The sequence below is a fragment of the Haliaeetus albicilla genome, chromosome 20 (assembly GCF_947461875.1).
Source record: "Haliaeetus albicilla chromosome 20, bHalAlb1.1, whole genome shotgun sequence".
Classification (NCBI taxonomy): Eukaryota; Metazoa; Chordata; class Aves; order Accipitriformes; family Accipitridae; genus Haliaeetus; species Haliaeetus albicilla.
Window position 1 is genome coordinate 20,576,822 of NC_091502.1, and position 19,957 is coordinate 20,596,778.

A 19,957-nucleotide genomic window follows, 5' to 3' on the forward strand; every position below is an offset into this window, starting at 1 on the left:
TCCACAGGACTACGAATTACCACTTCCCTGGTCCCTAGTGTTTTACTTTGGGTTCTTTAATGCATTGAAATTGGTATTTGCCCTATCTAACATTATGCTCAGAGGCTCTTTAGCCTCCATCTGTAACTCTGCTGGTTAATGGAGTGAAGCAGGCACTAAATAATGCGAGACCTTCCCCCTCCCACAGCATTATGTACCTGCTATAGTTGATGAGATTACCACCCCCTCCGCACCCCAAATCCACCCAGCTGAATCAGGCACTAGCCACTTACCTCACCTCCACACACTGCACCCATTTCCCAAATCCTGTCCCACCGTGGACGAAGCTCAGGCAAACACCTAAGCTCAGTTAGTTGGAAATGCGCCTTCTGCCAATTGCCTTGGAGTTGGGGATCTGCAGGGCTTTTCCCTGTTTAGGAGACACAGCCTCAGAACAGTATGTTCCTTCTCATTTGGTATCTCTAAAATAGGACGATGTGGTGTCTATTGAAAAAAGAGGCTCTGGATACGCTGCCTGTGAGATTATCTTGTAAGCTGATAAGCATACTTACCTACAGCAAATGCCAGCCCTATTAAGAAGCATTATATACAGATGAGGGATTAAAAGCTTAGAAAATATTTGTCTAATATTTTACTGAGGGTGTATTGCCATTACTCAGCAACTGACTCCCAGCAAAGCACATCCAGGCAGGAAGAATATGGCCAATAAATACACCACCAGAGGAGGAAAAAGGGTGCTTTGGTGACTCCTGCATCCCGCAAAACCTGTCCAACCCCCCTGTGTGCACAGGCAATGACAGGAGGGTAGGACAAAGATTTGCCCTCAGACCCTTTAGATTCGTTCTGTGAGTCACCAGGTTGACAGCGTTCGAAACACTTTCTGTTAAAAAAGAGAGAAAGAAGGGGTGTTTGACATCGGTTTGACACTCTAGTACTTAAACATGCTGATTGTGACAATTTAGCCCTGTGCTTTGAGTTTAAAGGTGATGAACAGCCCCTTGACCAGCTCTTGCTGCAGATGGGACAGTGGCAACACCTTTTCTTGGGAAAAAGGGAGCAGGTGGCAATAAGAGCTTAAAGAAAATGTTTCCTTGGAGCCTGGCATGATTTTTGTTCAGACTAGCCTGCTGGGGCTGGTAGCTCAGGCAGAGGTCAGACAGGGTTTGGTGGTGATACTGGTGAGTGTCTGCTGCAGACTGGGACTTCATGTGAGCTGTTGTTAGAGGTGGGTTTAACTCCAGGTTCCCAGCACCTTTGTACTTCTCTTAAATGTTTAAAGCCCATCCCAGAGTTTTGCAGCTTAAAGACATCTGCAAATTGCAATTTATAGCTGATGCCCTATTGCATTTCTAGACTCTACTGCAAGGCAAAGTCTTTGGCGGTGTCAGGCAGTCACTGTGTGGAAGGAAAGCCATGAAGGGCTTAGGTGAAAGCTCTTTATCCATACATACCAGAGCAAGCCTTCAAATTCAGGCTAGTTGTTTAGCCTGAGACATTAATTAATCACTTGGTGTAGTGTAGGGGCCAGCTGTGTATTGCTTTTCTACTGATGTTGTAACAGCCCTGTTACTATTACACTAATAATATATTAGACCTAATTCACTTTCCCTGGTTGCCACCACCTGCTTCTGCTTAGATCAAGGGCTAATGAGCAGTTGACAGTAGTTAATGAGCTTCTGCAGCAAGCATTTCAATTTCTTCACTGACTAAAATTACTTCTCTCTTCTGGGTACCATGCTCTGCCTCCCTAGGATATTTGGCACCATTATTAGCTCCCCAGTGCGTCACGGAGGAGGCATCTCCATCAGCAAGAGACTGCAGCGGTGGGTGCTATCCAGAACAGCCCTCCTCCACTGAGCAGGGGAGCTGTGCTTTTGTCCACAGCTTTCCAAACTGGTCTATAGACAAGTTCAGCTGTGGTTGTTTTACTGGTGACATGTCCAGCCAACCAACCCAAGCAGCCCCTTGTTCTGCGGCTGTGGTGTCGCCTTCCTTACAGCAATGGGCTTTGTAATGGTGCCGGTGGTGCATCCTGCTCTGGTAGGGCTATTATAGTAACTATTCCTGCGTTGTCCAAGATTTTTGATAATAAAGATTGCTGTATGAATTGCTGATGGGGAAGAGGATCTGATATGTGCCCAGAGATTTAGGAGCTCAGTCACCATTTTCCTGCTCTCCCATAGGTGACATAGGGACCCAGGTGTCATTGCCTTGCTGTGTGCCAGCTGTGAAGTGCTACGATTATAGTGAAATGAGTAATTTGCTGATGCCAGATAGGCACCTAAATTCTTCTGAAAATCAGTGTGAAATGACTTTCCCAAGATGGATTAGGCACTTGGCGGTATCTGTACATAGGCGTACTGTCCACCTACCTTGCAACTCTGGTCCCAAATAATTTTTCAAACTGGGATGGAGTGTCTTTCAAGCCACAGGGGTGTGATTGCACAACTGAGTCCAGATATTTGGCTGGCTCTCTGAAGGGACCATTGGGCAGTGGGACAAATGACAGAAGGTGACCATTCAGGACATACCCCATGCCTGGCCAAGGCAACAAGCTGGCAAGGTTTGCCACCACTGCCTGAATCAGTAGTCATAGCATGTCTATGTTCCTGCAGTTTTAATATTTCCTGCTTCCCAGGCATTTTATAAAGATTGTTTTCCAAGTTTCTCTTGTTTTTGCAGAATATAGCCTGGGGAATTAGCTCAGGTTTGCCTAGCGATAGGATGAAGAAGAAAGTACTTTAATAAGAGATGCTGCTCTGTAATGAAGAGCCCACCTACAGACTGCTTTGTACAGCGTTGCTCAGGAAAGCAACTTCACTTTGTTGCTAAGACTGTTGGAGCGGTAACTTAGTGCTGTGAAAAACCTCTCAGTAAACAGGCTGGCTTCTCAAAAATAACTTTTTTTTTCCTTAAGTTGTGCTCATCTGCATATCAATGTGAAATGTTGTTTGGATTCTCTATCTCTTCTGAATTTATTGGAGAAGTCGAAGGCATCACAATGAATGTTTAGATGATTAACCATCCTTGTGATTATGCATGTAAAACTCTGTGGACAGAGTTTCTCTCCCTATAGTGTCAGTTGTGGCTCCCAGAGCCATATGGAGGCTCCGTGGTCCTCTGCAGACTGAATCTAGCACCGTCTGTGGGTCGAAAGCAGTGTCCCTGTCACATTTCTGCCTCTGCTGGAGACTGACAATGTTCATGTGGCCTGCCTGGAGCCCACAAGCCATCTGCAAAGACGTTCCTGGGATGGCCAAAACCCAAGGTTCTTGGGCTGTTGGGACCTCATAGCACAACGGAGTTTATGCTCCACTAAGCTGCTCACAAGCATGTAATTATTACAGTCCTTATCCCAATGGCTGTGCTGTGATGTCAGAAACATGGAACAATGCTTTAATTAATAAAATATTTCACCAAGATGCTAATGATACCCAATACACAGCAGAAGTGTGGTAAGGAGAAAGTGGCAATACTTCATCAGAGTGAATCTTCTTGGTGGCATCTTCCATGTCAATGGGAAGTCAAAAAGAAAAAAAAAAAGTGCAAGAAAGAAAAAAAGTTTCTGTATCCTCAGTCATTTTTGAAACCACCATCCCACTTCCAGACTCATGTCTGTCTCGTGTGATAGATGTGATAGTGTCTCAAGACATATTAAGAGCATATTCATTCTCTTTTTCTATTCTGCTTTAAGGAAAAAAGACAAATTATGCCTTGTGAAGAAGCCATTTGCTATAAAGTGTAAAAATGCTTTAATATTAATATTTTATAATAAAATTCATGACATATTTATAAACACTCTATCAAGCATTTACAACTGAACCACAGCTGAGAGCTTGGACCGGAATAAATAAGCAAGGACACAGCTAGTATGAAATATACATCTTAATTTTTATAATTGTGTGTGCTTTATTCTTTACACAAATGGAATGGATGCGCAGAGTATTTACACATAACAGGAGTGTAAGCTGGACAGGGTATTTTGTAAACTCCAGTTCAGATTCTGAGTACCCCACGCTACAGCTGGACTGAGAAACATCCTGCTAAAGAGACGCGCGCCGGCCAGCGTGCCGGATGGAGCAGCCTGCTGAGTACAGGCTGCTGCACTCGGAAATTCGGACTGGCCAATTCAAATTTAGGAACACAAATCCAGAAATTAAAAGGTTGCTATCCCACTAAGAGCCAACAGTGTTGCCTTTTTTTTTTTTTTTTTTTTTTGCCTTTTTTTCCCCCCAAAGATCTTGCCTAGGATGCTGGCTACCACCCATCCCCAGAAATGCTGTTTTACACCAGGGCAAGTTGCCTGCGCTATAGGTCAGGGCCAGACGGCGTAAGCTGCTAACACGGTGTGAGGGATGATGGGTCGTGTCTCACGCTCCTCACCTTAAAGACAGAGTCTCAAAAGGGCCAATGGGGTAGTGGTTCCTATTGCTCTTGGTGAGATGTCAGTGGGGCTGAAGCCTTCTGAAAACCCCTCCACAGCATTTGGCCCATGGGGTGTCTTTTTGTTCAGCAATTTCACAGCACCTACCTCGAAAGGATCTTGGTCCATGACTTGGCCCTCTGGGTGCTACAGTAATATAAGCAGTAAATAATGATGGGAAGTGCTGAGCTGCTGTTTAATCATGTGGCCTTGGTGTTTTACAGTAATGCTAAAAACTAGGTGTAACGGGGAGGACGGATGTGTAACTTCAGGTGGTGTAAATGGGATGGACTCCACTGAAATCAATGGAGTGACTGTGATGTACACCAGCTGAGGATCTAGGCTAGCTATATGCTGGACAGATTTTAGATGTTATTTGCTGTTAGCTTTGATGCTGATTTGTGCCCTAGAATGGGAACCTTTTTTTTAACATAATGACGACGTTATTCTTACTTCTGAACTAATTGACAAGATGTCTGATTTTTAATGGAATTGGAAAATACATTTATTACACCAAGGCACGGGCCTGAGCACATGAATGCAGTTGCACACTGAACCGCATGCATAACATAGCAGACAAAATGTTCAAGAGAAAAAATGTTGAGATTAAAAGCTGTGAAGGATAAAAGACCACTTTCTGTGAACACGGCAGATATTATGGCTTTAAATCTGCAGCTTAAAAAGAAGATTGTGACTTTTTTCGTTAACACTGTTTTTCCTACAAATAGCCTCATGTGTTGTCACTCACTGAATCCTCTGGTCAGGGATACAATTTGAAAAACAAAAATTAAAATAGAAGAAAACCAAACCAAAAATACAATTTGACTGAGTGCTGATGAGCAAGTAACAGTGAAGGTGTAACACCAACAAATTATCCACAGAAAACTAATATAAATAGGTAAGTGGACGTTGTATAACTAGGACACTCTTGCTGGCTCGTAGTGGTTATTAGCTCAGGTTCCACACTGCTCTCCAGGATGAGGATTTGAAATTTCAGTGCAACGGAGAGATTTCTTATCCTTGACTTTCACAGGGTGGTTCCTAGGACCCTGTCCACACCGGAGCATCAAACCATGCTAGCTACAAACACAATTACATCACAGAATATTTATCTAGAAACAGCCTTTACTACCAAAGAAATTACAAAGCGCTAGCATGGACAGGGTACCTCTGTAGGAAGGGGGAATTAAGCAAGAAAGAGGCTCTTTCACTGGTCGATGGTCAGACTAAGACCAGTAAAGAGTGCCGTTTCACTGAGCCCTGTTAGCAAGCTCTCAATGAGTCAGTGCATGGAAGATGTTTTGTGGCAAGGAGAAATAAATAGGTTGTAATATTGCACATCTGCACAAAGCTAGCAAGATGTCGTGATCATTCATGGGTGGACAAAAAGCTGTGATAATTTTGGTTCTGCTTAGACCCTATGGTGCTACACACTGTGCCAGAACATGAGAAATAGCACCAGGGGTGTGATCTGGCACTTTTCCTAAAGGGTCCAGCATTTGCATTTGTCTCATGTTTAGACGCTTGCAAGTCTTCTACATGGATAGAAAAGGAATCTGATTACGCTAAGGTGTGTTAGCACCAATATGGTCTCAGGCGCCAACTGCTGTGGGTTGTGAGTTTGGACTTTTTTTTTTTTTGCACCAGCTGTAATTTTGCATGAATCTTATGTTTCTCTTCCTCCGCCCACTGCCACCCAGTATGATCTGAACAGCTGCAATGCAAAAATGAACTGCAGCTCTGAGGATGCTGAAACATGAAACGCAAAACGTCAACGCACAAAACAAATGGGAGTACGAGTCCTAAGGGAAATAAGACCTCTTACTGCTTCTCTTGATGATTTGTTTTTAAATATATGTTTTATTTAAAAAAAAAAAAAAAAAAAGAAGTGCAATGGCAACTCTAAACTGGAAGCACAAACAGACAGGGAAAAATAAATAATGTTACTACAGTAACCAAGGACTGATGGAAAAATTGATTGTACTCAGCCATAGTGTTACTGTTCACCGTAAAGCACAGCACATGACAAAGCAAAACAGTTACTAGTAGGATAGTACCGTAAAAGGCTGCATGCTGAACTAAGAAACAAAGAAGCAGATGTGATTGATTGCTTAAAAACAGAGCTGAAAATTAGAATGAAGTTCCTGCTTTAGGATACTTGGTTTTTCAGGTCTGGTGGGCTATTTCCCAACCTGGGGCAATAGTACTTTGCCAGCATGGAAAAATCCATGGCTTCCAAAGATCTGGGGTCACTCTGTGGATTTCTGCAGAATTATCCAAAATCGAAGCTTTCGTTCATGTATATTTTGTAAAAAAAAAGTTTCTAGCCCTTCTGGTTACAAAGCTTTTTTGGAGACTTAACTGAAACCCTTGTTTATAAATCTGCGCTGGCCAGGCAAGAAAAATAGTAGTAAAAGAAGCGTGAACTTCTCAAAGTTACCATAGTAGGGCAGTAAGTGAGGCCACTTCGGGGCCACTAAAATGCCCGTATTTTTAACCCTGTCACTGCTGGTGGCTATAATACAAACATCCAGCCAGTCACGCTCTCCGCGGAGGTTGGCTGGATATACCTGTCAGCTTGACAGGGCGTAGAAATGTAAGCTTCAAATAGACAAGTAGCTGAGGAGTCTATTTAGCATTTGCCCTTAAAACGTCCTTAAACATTAGGGCTGCTGTAGCCACCAGCTAATAAGCATTGGACTCCTGCGGTGCAGCAGGCAGGAGAGTGTGGGTTTTATAGAAAACTTGGTCCAGCAGCAGCAAAGGCAATTCAGTTTACTATCACGATATCTCTTGCAGTTGTCCCCTTGTGTGTCAGAGTGAAGAATGGCTTCGGTATACAAAGGAAGGGCAATGTGAAATGAGAAAAAAATACCTCCTTCTCCCCTTCCATGCACCCCAAACTGCAATTCCACAGACTTTCCCCAAATCCCTCACAAATGTCCATTGCCTCAGTTTTTGCTTTTAAGACCCTTGTTGACTGTGAAATGAATGAAGATACAAGTTAGTTGGTGTAGTTTCCTACAAAGAGAGGAAAGATCAAATGCTTTTGGTATTTCCTTTAAAGAAACAGGAGGAATCATAAAACATTTGGGGGTGAAGTATGACTCCCTCCAAGAGAGAAATTATTAACTGCATTCAAGCACTGACATTTTGCTTCTGAAAAATCACCCATTTCAATTTAAAGATGCATTATCCTTTTGCGTTCAGAAAAGGTCCTACAGGGCAGTCAGTTCAAGAGATCTTTCCACAGGAGTTCATCATGCTTAAATAGAGGCAAGGGAGAGGATTTAATTGAGAGAAAAACAAGCTGACAACTACAATTTAAGGAATTATCTTGCTTGTCATTAATAATAGAGAATCTGTTCAGGAAAAGGGATAATGCAACTTGATGGTCCTCTTTACATTTTACAGTCGCACAAGGGTGTAAATATTTAATCTTTCACTTAATTAATCTTTACAAAATATCTCACAAAAACATTTTTACCTATAGAAATTAGTTTCTATACATCAATATATTTTTATTTTTATAAATTATTCCATCTTTAAGTGCCTTCTATCAATATAAATGATAAAATAGACAATCAAAAATTTTAAAGCTTTTCCCAGTTGTATCCCTCCTTGTCAACATAGGTGCTGTGAATCCTCATACATGTGTGTGTCCACATGGGAATGTGTTTGTGTGCATGTGTGTCTGATGTAAAATGCTTCCATCCTCTCCCACCCCCAAACTCCATTAAAATAAACTATATTGTTACTAGTTCCTGATGCAATAGTGTTTCCAAAGGGGAGAAAAGAAATGCTTGACTTGGTTTCAGAAATCAAAAGATGTGCATAGTTACCGAAGTCGAGGTGTACCAACTACAAATGTGCAATGACAAGCTTAGAATAGGATCCACCTCCCAGTCAAGTCAAAGAGCATCCCACCAATGACTTCAGTAGGAAGTGGTCCAAGTACTCTGAGCTTGATTTTGCAAGGTGCATGTGGCCCTGATGTAGCAAAACGTTTAAGCCCGTGCTTAGCTTTGAGCACATGAATAGTGCTACTGGAATTGATGGGACTGAACGGCACAGGGAAGGATCACAAGTGACTCCAAGTCAACGGGCTACTTGTGTAGGAATTGGGGTCAAGTGCTGAGCGCCTTGCAGGATCAAGCCCTATATGAGGTTCAAGAGCTGGGAACTTCTCTTTAAAGCAATCAACACACTGAGCTCAGCCATTGAAATCGATCAAAATGTCCGCATGGGCACAGGAGGTGGCTAGCTCCCCTTGACAGAGGGTCTCCATGTCAGAAGTTTATGCCTACAACTGGTGCTCTGAGCACACAACAGATTTGCTTTATATGGTAGAAGTCTTTTTGTTCCTACCCTTTGACCCATCAGTGTCCTTCATGGCTTCAAACACTTTGTGTTGTACATTCATCAAAATTCACATTGACTGCAAAGAACATAAATGCAACAAAAACAGGAAAGCCTCCAAATAGTATATTATAGTTTTCTTCTAAATATTCTCCCGTCGTAATCAGAGGTGCAGTGGCTAATTTATAATTTTTCCTTTGAAGGAATCCAGATGAAAGGCCCAGATTGTTCTTCAATTACAAGTTTGCATTGATTATATATATCTTCTAAGCTATCTCCTTGGACAATAGCTGCAGTAAGAACATATCAATATTTCTTTTAATTGTTACATTCTACAGCATCCAGTGTCAGATATTGATGAAATAAATGAGAAGGAATACTAGCACACTGTGATGTTGTTGATTATGGAAAAATCATACCCCTGCACATGGCAACTAAGTTGAAACCAATGGCACCTTCCCATGACAGAGACCCATCCCACTGCTTGTAGTGAGACGACTGAGCTAGGTTTAGAGAACAGCAGCTCTGTCCCACAGGAGGGCAGCATGGTAGGCTCCCACTGTTGCAACTCAAGCTTTACATTTCATTTGATTTAGAAGCTACTTCAGCAGTGAGTAGCTGCAGATTTACAGCCTATTCTTTTCCTGACCTAGTTACAATAGACTCACTCTTGGCTGAAAAAGTTAACTAGAACAGGTCCAAAGTGACAGAAGATAAAGCAACTGTAACACAAAGCGCAGTGTCTATACTCCTAAATTCCTTGCCCCCCACCCCAGCAGAAATCTGGACCTGCAGTCCAGAGTATGTGCACTGTCAGCATGTGGAGGGGCAACTGGGGGCTTCTGAGTGTTATCCACAAATATCAGGCCCCTGAGTAGGGAGCTGCCTAAACCCATCCAAAGGAAATGCTGGGGCCCAGAGCAAGTCTTAAATCTTGCTCTTTTCCAGCTCAGGAAGAAGATGCCTTTCTCCTTCCCTCCCATGATCTGTAGCTTGAGTTCTTGCCTTGAGGCTAGTGAGGAATTCTTTGCTCTGTACAAATGCAATGATGCAACATCTGTACTGATTTCATTAAAAGCAGTTTTGGGTCAGAGAGGGAATCAAATTCATGCAAAACTATTCCTTCAGTGCATCAAAATTCCAAGGAATTGAATGCCTCAACTGCCCTTGAGTTTCAGGGAGACAATAGTCCCAAGCCAGGAGTCCTTACTGTGGGCACACTATACTGATATGCAGCCTCGAACAGAGACAGAGCTGATCCAGTTGTTTTGCAATAAAAGACTATCTCTTGGGAAAAAAAATTGTTTTTAATAAAAACATACCTGTAAAATATTCTCCAAATTCTTGTTCTAATTTAATTGCTCGATCATAGGTTTTCTTCGCTTGCTCCTCTGTAAGACGTTTATTCATTTCCCTAGAAACACACATGAAGTCATCAAAAAGTTTAGATTCTTGATGGAACAACTTTCTAAAAGATCCGTTCAACTGAATCACAGATGGATTGAGATAGGTACAAAAATCAAGCGATGAAATTCTTCCGCCAGTTCATGGGCACTTTCAGGATTTTAAATTTAATTTCATTCTTATGTAGTATAAACCTACATTTCCAGACTATTTCCCATTTCTCCACTAAATTTTTATTTTGGGTTCACTACTCTACATTCCCAAACAAAATACGAGGCCCAAATCTGGTAACTGCTGAGATGGACTGGTGGCATCAGGAACCCATGGGTAAATCTGGGAGCCAGGAGGTCTCAAGGTCTGAGCACTCAGAGCTCTCCTGCTTCCAGAGCTGAAGCTCCTTCAGGAACCTCTCTATCTCCCAGGCCCACAGCTGGCTGTCTCAGCTGAATAAGGTTGTCCAAAATGCTGAAATGGAAGCTGGGTTTTGACTGAGGCTGGGCCTGTGGAAGTGAAATCATGATTAAAGGCAGGATTCAACACACTGACACTCCTGACCCTGTAGAAGGAATCCCAGAGTCATTGTAAACCCTGTAGGGAAGCCCCAGAAGGACCCAGCATGTCTTCCAGGGAGAATTCTTGGTTCAGGTGGGGGCATGAGTTCCAGATATCATGAGAAATCAGACTGAGTCTTTCTGGATGGAAGAGATAAGATGAGTTATTTATTTATGTTCTCTGTTCCACTCCTTTCTGATTAACTAGAGAGATTCCTAGTCAAGTGTGTCTTGTAGCTTCTAAAACGTACCGGGTACCAATAAATGTAAAAACATAGACAGTGTCAGTAACATTGTTATTTCCAATGTTTTGTTATTTGCTGGAGCATTTCTGTTTCAACAGAGGCATTATTTAATAACTTTAAGAAATGAGTTGTCTTGCCCATCCATGCTCAGCTTTTAATACCACTGTACACTTGCAAAGAATCAATCATAGAATCACAGAATGGTTTGAGTTAGAAGGGATGTTAAATATCATCCAGTTCCAACCCCCCTGCCATGGGCAGGGACACCTTCCACTAGACCAGGTTGCTCAAAGCCCCATCCAACCTGGCCTTGAACACTGCCAGGGATGGGGCAGCCACAACTTCTCTCTGAGCAACCTGTTCCAGTGCCTCACCACCCTCACAGTGAAGAACTTCTTCCTTACATCTAATCCAAATCCACCTTTTTTCAGTTTAAAGCCATTACCCCTTGTCCTACCCCTACATGCCCTTGTAAAAAGTCCCTCCCCATCTTTCCTGTAGGTCCCCTTTAGGTACTGGAAGGCTGCTATAAGGTCTCCTGGAGCCTTCTCTTCTCCAGGCTGAACAACCCCAACTCTCTCAGCCTGTCTTCACAGGAGAGGTGCTCCAGCCCCCTGATCACCTTTGTGGCCCTGCTCTGGACCTGCTCCAACAGGTCCATGTCCTTCTTATGTTGGGGGCCCCTGAGCTGAAGGTACTACTCCAGGTGGGGTTTCAGCAGAATGGAGTAGAGGGGAGAATCCCCTCCCTCGACCTGCTGGCCACGCTGCTTTTGATACAGCCCAGGACACGGTTGACTTTCTGGGCTGCGAGCACACGTTGCCAGCTCACATTCAGTTTTTTTCATCCACTAATACCCTCAAGTCCTTCTCCTCAGGGCTGCTCTCAATCCACTCATTGCCCAGCCTGTATCTGTGCTTGGGATTGCCCTGACCCATCTGCAGGACCTTGCACTTGGCCTTGTTGAACTTCCTGAGGTTTCACACAGCCTCACCTCTCAAGCCTGTCCAGGTCCCTCTGGATGGCATCCCTTCCCTCCAGCATGTCAACTTGTTCTTATTCACTGCCCTACACATACATGCCTCCAGATATCCAAATTCACTAGCAATAATAGAGTTTGCTTTGTTCTAGCGTTTTTTCACTGCATGGGTTTGTTTTTCTTAAAACATGATAGAAATTTTCTGAGGCAACTAGGAAAGCAAGAGAAGGGAGCACCTTGTGTTCTACATAAATCTGATCTAATGCCTTGCACTGAATCATATGATTATGTGGTAATGGACTGTGTACTGTATGACATGGGTGATGCATGTAGGAAATTATGCGCATGATGGTGCATTAAAAAATGATCTATGAAGTGCACAACAGTATGAACTTGCTACAGCTAACTCCTTCCTGGCTTTTGAAAAACACCCTCTAAGGTGTCCAGGATGCAAAAAGGTATTTCTAGAAATGACTTAAAGCTGTCTATCTGTGTAACTAACCGTATAGCTGGGAACACTGCTTAGAAAAATCTCTCTGGCAGTACCAATGCAATGCAGAAAGCAGGTGTATAAAATGAAGGATAAGAAAGATTTCTTTATATAATTTATGACAGTTATTTGTGGATTATATAAATAGGTTTAATATGTGCCAATCTGTGCCATGCTGCTAAATTTGTAATACTACTAATTCTATTTATTAGAAAGATTGCTATCTAATTGAGTTCAGGTGAGCTTCTCATCAGCTATGCCTACTTGAACATATCTTTCGGTGACTGAACCAAAACTCTGTCTTGAAGTGGGACATACCATTGCAAATTCTTATGCAAATTAACATTTTCATCTTAAGGACACTCAGCCAATATTCTAGCGCTAACAACACCCTCCTCCTTCCAGATCTATTTCTGGTAAATTTCTGAGAAGTCTTCCTCAAGATCTTTGAATATCAGAGGAGAAAATACAAATGAAAATATAAACAAGCACTTAAAATAGTAAGTACTTTGAAATAAGCAGAAATTTGCATTACATGTTCAGATTGTAGATTTGCCTGGGGTATAAAACTGTGCTAGTTGTATCCATGCCTCTTCCCATCCTGTGCCTTCAGGAGAGAGGATGGAGAAGGGGGAGGATGATGATGTCCATTTTTCATGATGAATTAAAAGTGCTGTCAAACCATAGTCACTTCTAATTTTTTCTTTCCTAGCCAGGCACCTGCACAGCTGGTGAATTCAAAATGCTTGCAAAGAGCTGTCCCTCCAGGCACATTTTCCAGGGTTTTGCTCCTCTCCCAGTGAAGAGCTCACCCAGGCAGGCTCTTCATTATTTCCAGCTCTCATCCCCATGATCCCACCACCGTCCTCCTTCTTCTAGAGAGAGAGAGGCCAATCGAGAGGTACCAATGGGGATGCTGCTGGGATTAAACCTGTGAGGTGGAGTCACGTAGAGGTGGGGAAGGAAGGAAGGAAGGAAGGAAGGATGGAAGGAAAGAAGGAAGGAAGGAAGGGCAGGATGACAGAGCAGTTTGTTTACAGCAATTTGATTGCTAGGACTGAATTTAATTGAAGAAAGCAGGATCAGGAGACATCCAGCTCAGGCCATGTGTTCTGGTTGGTTTTACATCCAACAGCCCCTTATGGTCTTCCATTGCTGTGGTCATTAGTGTTAGTAGGGTATTTCCAGAGAACCAGCGATAACCAAGTTTCAAGTGCAGGTGCAAGCTTAATTTATGCTCCCTTCGCTGTCAGATGAGTGCAAAGGAGCATATATGTAAATGAGAATTAGACTTCAACTTTAAGTGCTGGTTTTGCTGCAAGTTAAATCTTTTGACTTTGTTTCTCTGCATCTTCTGATGAGCAATTTTTTTGTCTTTTGTGGTTTTACTTTGCTATTACACTAACTTTCAACTCACCTGTATGAACAGGAGTAATAGTTATGGCAGATAAACCTATAATTTTTGTGTTGTAGTAGTTACATACATAAAAAAGACCAAGTGAGCAGTTACATTATGCTGTCATAAAAATGTCCTCTTTCTGTTCCCATAGAGCACTGGTTTACCATGTTAAACTTCTTCATACTAAAATAATAGTATGTATTGGAAAGGGGTTATATCGGTTCATCTATGCACACTCTACAACTCACTACTGCTTACATCAGAGTATTTATTTGTTTAGTCAGACCCTGAGTGATTTAGCTACATTGCTAAATAAAATAAATGATTCTTACAAGCAAGGGGCTCAGAATTATGTCATTATTCTCAAGACAATTCTTTAAAAAGAACAATACTGTTTATATCAAGAGTTCTCATTTCTGTTAGAAAATTTTGAGTGCTGTTTGATAAGATAAATACACATTAGATAGATTAACTAGATAAAAAGATTACTTGTGGAGAGCAGGCTGCAGGGGATAAACTAATTTAGAATGCCTGAATTAATTATGTTTTTCTCTTTTTTTTTTCAGGAGTTGTATTGTGGTTACATAATTAATTTATATAAGCCATATTAGTAAAAAATTCCCAAACTAGTACTGATATATAAGGACTTCTGCTGTCCCATGAAAGTTTGGATTTCTAATCAAGGGTGTCTTCCACAGAGTATTTGCAGAACAAGGAATTCAGAGTGATATAAGGGATTTCACTTTGTTTGTCCCTACCATACTGTCAACAGGTTTATATTTGGAGACTGAAGAATAACTTACTTTTGATTTATATCAGTAAGGAAAATTCTGCTAGCTCTGCATAACTTATTTTGTCCTAAGTGAAATATTAGCATTGCTGTAGTTTAATAACAGGATGATTGTCATAATGTTTTGCATCTTCGTAACACTTTTCAGTCAATCTGTTCAAGGATTTGCTGTTCTTACATCAAATCAATGAAGCCTTTATGTTATTGCCACATTTCTGGTTCTGCCTAATGTATTTTTCAAAGTAAGGGCCACTTTTATTTACTTTTTTTTTTTTTTTTTTAATCACTCCAGATGCAATGTCAGCATTAAGCAAATAATGGAAATATTTTATGGATGGGAAAACTGTAGGTTAAGATCTATCTTAAACCAATCAGTGCAGAAGGTAGGCTATCAGACTACCCTTCGCCTTCTATACAGCAACATAATGAGAATATAAGTGAATTGTAGGGCTGGAAGAAACGTCAAGAAGTCATCCAACCCAAGATGGCTTTGGTCAGGATGGGGCTGTGCAAGTACCACATACTGTGCATCATTCCCCGTAATGTGGCTGGACACGCAACAACCTTATCACCAAAAGGCAGGGCCAGGGAGGATGCACATTCCTGGGATGGGGCATGTTAGCATTCTCCAGCTCTGTCACCCAACGGTTGTGGGCACACCGTTACCGTAACCAGACAGGCATCTGTCACAGGAGGGGGGTTGCCTAGATTTTAGCTGTGTAACAGATACCCATGGCATCGCCTGGCATTTGCAGAGCCTTTGGTGAGGGGAAGGCACAGAGTTCAAAATTTTATCCCTATCACAGCAAATTAAGCTGATAACTCTTGCATTACCTGAAGCGTACATGGAAAACAATTGATCACAATGTGTTTTATCCTGAGCTTTAACCAGTATGAAGATCACTTCCATATTTCCTCCTCAGCCTTCTCTCCTTGACACTAGATAACCCCTGTTCCTCCTCCACTTCTAGGGTGGAACCCAGACCAGGCCAGTGCTCCAGCTGAGGCCTCATCCATACCCAGTACAACAAAATGACTGTCTATTGTGTCCTTACACAACACTGATATTAATACAGCCCACAGTGGCAGTTGCTTTTTTTGCAACCGCATTATCCATCCATTCATATTCCTGTGTGATCCATCCCAACCACCAGATGCTTTTCTGCAGTGCTATAGCTTAATTATTCCCTGCTTGTGCTCACGCATTTAATTTTCTCTCCTTTGTGCTGAATTTCATCTTACTGATTTTACATTGATGTGCTGGTTTTGGCTGGGATAGAGTTAATTTTCTTCACAGTAGCTAGTATGGGGCTATGGTTTGGATCTGTGCTGAAAACAGTGCTGATAACCCAGGGATGTTTTCATTCCTGCTGAGCAGTGATTACCCAGAGCCAAGGGCTTTGCTGCTTCTCCCCCCACCCCACCAGCGAGGAGGCTGGGGGGGCACAAGGAGTTGGGGGGGACACAGCCGGGACAGCCGACCCCAACTGACCCAAGGGATATCCCAGACCGTAGGACGTCATGGTCGGCAGATAAAGGTGGGGGAAGAAGAAGGAAGGGGGGACGTTGGGAGTGATGGCGTTTGTCTTCCCAAGTCCCCGTTAGGCGTGATGGAGCCCGGCTGCCCTGGGGATGGCTGAACTCCTGCCTACCCGTGGGGAGTGGGGAATGGATTCCTCGTTTTGTTTTGCTTGCGTGCACGGCTTTTGCTTTATCTGTTAAACTGTCTTTATCTCAGCCCATGAGTTTCTCACTTTTACTCTTCCGATTCTCTCCCCCATCCCAACGCGGGGGAGAGAGCTAGTGAGCGGCTCTGTGGGGCTTAGTTACTGGCTGGGGTTAAACCACGACAACTGAGTTTTAATCTTATCCTCTAAAGTGCTTGGCAGCTCAGCCTTGAGTTATTCACAAACTTTGCAAAAGTATTGCCCAATTCATCATACAAGTAATTCATGGAAATAACAAGTAGTCCCAAATAGGGACACAGCTCAGGAAATATTCTGCTACTGAGAATGTCCCAGGGAGCCAGAATAAAAATCAAGATGCAATACAATTACTGATATCCATCTCATGAAAGAAGGAAATAAGATTGATTTGATTTTCTCTTGATGCACATACATTGGCTGCCTCTTAGAACCTTTTTACCCTCTCAGTTATTATACTTGAGTTGTTTAACTGTTCGCTAGATCCCAGTGTTTTTCTGAGTATTGAAATTAGGTTGCCTGGTGACAACATGAAGTTGGTGCCTTTTCTTTCCTTCTTCAAGTGTTATGTTTGTCGCTCTCCAGTCCCGTGGATCTTTGCCTATCCTCTTACAGACCTTCAAGGAAATGAAGGGCTGACCAAGAGGCACACGCTGCAAATCTGACACAGGTTTACCCTCTGGTTCGCCCCTGTGACCAGACCCTACACCCCAAGAGCACCCAAGGCTGGATGGGACAAGCCATGCCGCATGAGTCCTTGGTGAACTTGCTGCACAGGTTGGAACAAGTACACCGAGCACTGGCAGGGAGTCCTTCACGGTCCAGCACGTAAGCCCACATGTCCCACTGTGAAAAGTTCAAAGGCAGCTTTGACTTGTTCCTTGAGATACGGGGATGCCGTGGGTGGCAGGCAAGGAGAGCAAGTCGCCACTGTTCTCACTTCCTTTTGTTATTACTGATTTTAGGGGAGAGGCAAAATGTAGACTCAAGACCTGTGTTGTGCCACCTGAGACTGTACCCTGAAAATAAAACGCTTGAAGGAGTTTATACTTACATCAGAGGCTCCCATGACTTGGGCTTAATGAAGATAGCGATGGGATAGAGTTGTGCAACTTGTAGTCGTTTGATAGCATTTCCTGACACATCGAGTATACAGTGCTTGCCCTGTTGGAAACAGATGAGGATGTGTTTGTTTTTGCAGAGTTTGCTGCAGATCAGCCAAAAGATGGGAAGCAATTCCGCAACACAGTGCCCTGGAACGGGGCCATTGCTGGCACACCAGGGAACGGGGACCCCAGGGCACGCGCTCCACTCCTCTGCGCTCTTTCCTTTGCTTTGGTGCTAATATAAAATAGCCACTGGAGATATGGGAACTTATTTTTACTGGGATGAACTTTGCAGGGGGGAGAGGATTTTCTTCAGAGATGAGGAAAATCAATTCATAAAAGTAATAGGATATCTACGTTTTTACTGGTTAATTCAGTTCTTGTTTGTGTCAAAGACTCCTTATGTCACCCGAGGCAAGTAATTTAATCTTTCTGTGCGTCATTCTTTTGCCTCTGTGAAAGTGAGATAAGTTTATTTACCTGTCTTACAGAGGGAAGAGGGAAGGATGTTTGGGGGCATACCTGAGGTGCTGTGTTAGTTTCCTGAATTGATGGCACTACATCCAGGTACAGAAAGTGCCAAGGATGTTGTCATTCAAAGTCAGAGACTCCACTTGTGGAGTCATTATAAAGCCTATAAGTATTAGCATGCTGTTTTGCAGATATTTTATATTTTTGGCAGAAGAGTCATGTCTGAGATACAGTGTGGAAACAAAACAGGTCATGTTGCATGGTCAATAAAACCAGTGTCAACCTACCCTTTCTGCCACGAATCTCACAGACTGGACACTAGTTCCATATAAATTATCGTTGTACTGCCCAGCTTCTATAAATTTGTGCTCTTGGATATCTTTTTCCATTTGTTCTCTTGAAATGACAAAATGATAATCTCTCCCATCCACTTCATAGTCACGCTTTGGCCGTGTGGTATCTGCATGAAACAAAAGACAGAAGATCAAGAAGTCTGTAAAAACATTTCATGCAAAAAATGCTGCAATTATGGTTCGCTCAGTGGACAATGCTGGGTCTGCTGTAAGTGGAGGTGCCTCACACCTGGGAGCAGATCCTTGGCTACTACATACTGTTTTCAATGGAGTTATGACAATAAAGCTGTCTTTTCAAAGTAATGCCTTCTGATGTTGACTTCCAATCAACACCAGAATTCCACTTTTTTCGGCAGGATCACACACAAACCCCAAATACAAAATGCATTCCAGATTGTAAAACTAATCCTATTACAGTGATAAAATGAATCACAATCTCATCAATTTAATGTAGTCTTAATTATAAGGCTGATTCTGATCTCATCTCTAGCAGTTTTAAGCTGGTGTATTTGCAGAGACAACAGTTTAAAATGAAGTAAGACTCCAATCGGGGTCTGAAATAAACACTCAGCAAGCTCTAATGATCCAAGATATAAACATTCTGCTTAATTCAGGGTCCAATATTGCTTTCAGATTAGACAGTCTAGACCTCTGACAAATCACAGATTTCTCCATATTTTTATTGATGGATGCTGTGCAATTGAGTTGAAACATTTTACATTTTACCAGTATTTCAAACTTTTATCTTATTTAAGAAACCTCAGATTAATTGATGAGTAAACTGAGTTAGTGGCTAGAAGGCTCCTTTTTTAAAAAGATGCTACAGCTTTTGAGACAATTCTGAGAAATTCTTTCCAGACTTTCACAATCTTTTTGTTTGTTTGTTCCTTTCCCCTTTTTTGTCCAATGGAAAAATGGCTTTTGAGAAACTCAATTACAAATAGTTCACGGATGCTGCATTCACAGCAATTCACTTAATGTGTGGCACCAAGCACTACAGTTCACTTAGCTGCAGTGAAGGAGTAAAATCATACTTACGTGGTACACATGACCCAAACTTATCAGGGAATTCAGATATCAAGTCATCGTTGATCCGATCTTTCATAGGACCCAGAATAATAACCGGCCTGGTGTAATTAACTGAACAACAAAAAGAAAGGCACATTTTGATAATCTTACTGGCAATAACAGTAAATCTTCCCAAAGATGCACTAACCAGAGTTGTTGCCTTTATGTATGAAGTGAAAACTTAGGTGTACATTTTATTGATGAATAGTTTATTTATTGACATGGATAAGGAAAAAGGAACGAGTACCACTCATTTTGCAGAGCTCTGTGATGGTGCATGCACATGTAGTCAGATGACTATGTGGAAGTGTATATATTTGCTATTGCTCAACAAGGTCACTCCCAAATGCTTGCAGAAGGACTCTGTCATGAGGCATGGAAAGGATATTATAGGATTTTTTTTTCTCCTCACTTAAATGAGTGCATCGCCCATTAAATCAGGTGGGTACGCTCTCATTTTCAGTTGTCTTCCCATAGGTTCATCTACCCTGCTTAGAGGCACATATCACATTCGAAGGAAAATAATAAAGGCTTCCCATGTAACAATATTGCAGTAAATCTAGAAAATCTGCATCAATATTTTGTAGACTGATGAACATATTTATTAGTAAAGGCC

General features: G+C 42.2%; 1 protein-coding gene and 1 long non-coding RNA gene across 40 annotated transcripts in view; one reads left to right on the plus strand and one right to left on the minus strand.

The window, feature by feature from the left end:
- The window catches only part of LOC104318653 (uncharacterized), a 541,518-nt gene that overhangs the window by 162,717 nt on the left and 358,844 nt on the right, over positions 1 to 19,957 (plus strand). The window lies entirely within an intron of this gene.
- Positions 3,729 to 19,957, minus strand: part of DLG2 (discs large MAGUK scaffold protein 2) — a 1,018,165-nt gene continuing 1,001,936 nt past the window's right edge. For all 36 annotated transcript variants that reach the window (XM_069808461.1, XM_069808468.1, XM_069808464.1 and 33 more), the window contains 5 exons: positions 19,312 to 19,413; positions 18,208 to 18,380; positions 17,398 to 17,507; positions 10,105 to 10,196; positions 3,729 to 9,072 (listed from right to left, as the gene is read on the minus strand). In XM_069808461.1, coding sequence (XP_069664562.1) covers positions 8,966 to 9,072; positions 10,105 to 10,196; positions 17,398 to 17,507; positions 18,208 to 18,380; positions 19,312 to 19,413 — 584 coding nt within the window. In that variant the 3' untranslated portion in view covers positions 3,729 to 8,965. The remainder of the gene's footprint in view (positions 9,073 to 10,104; positions 10,197 to 17,397; positions 17,508 to 18,207; positions 18,381 to 19,311; positions 19,414 to 19,957) is intronic.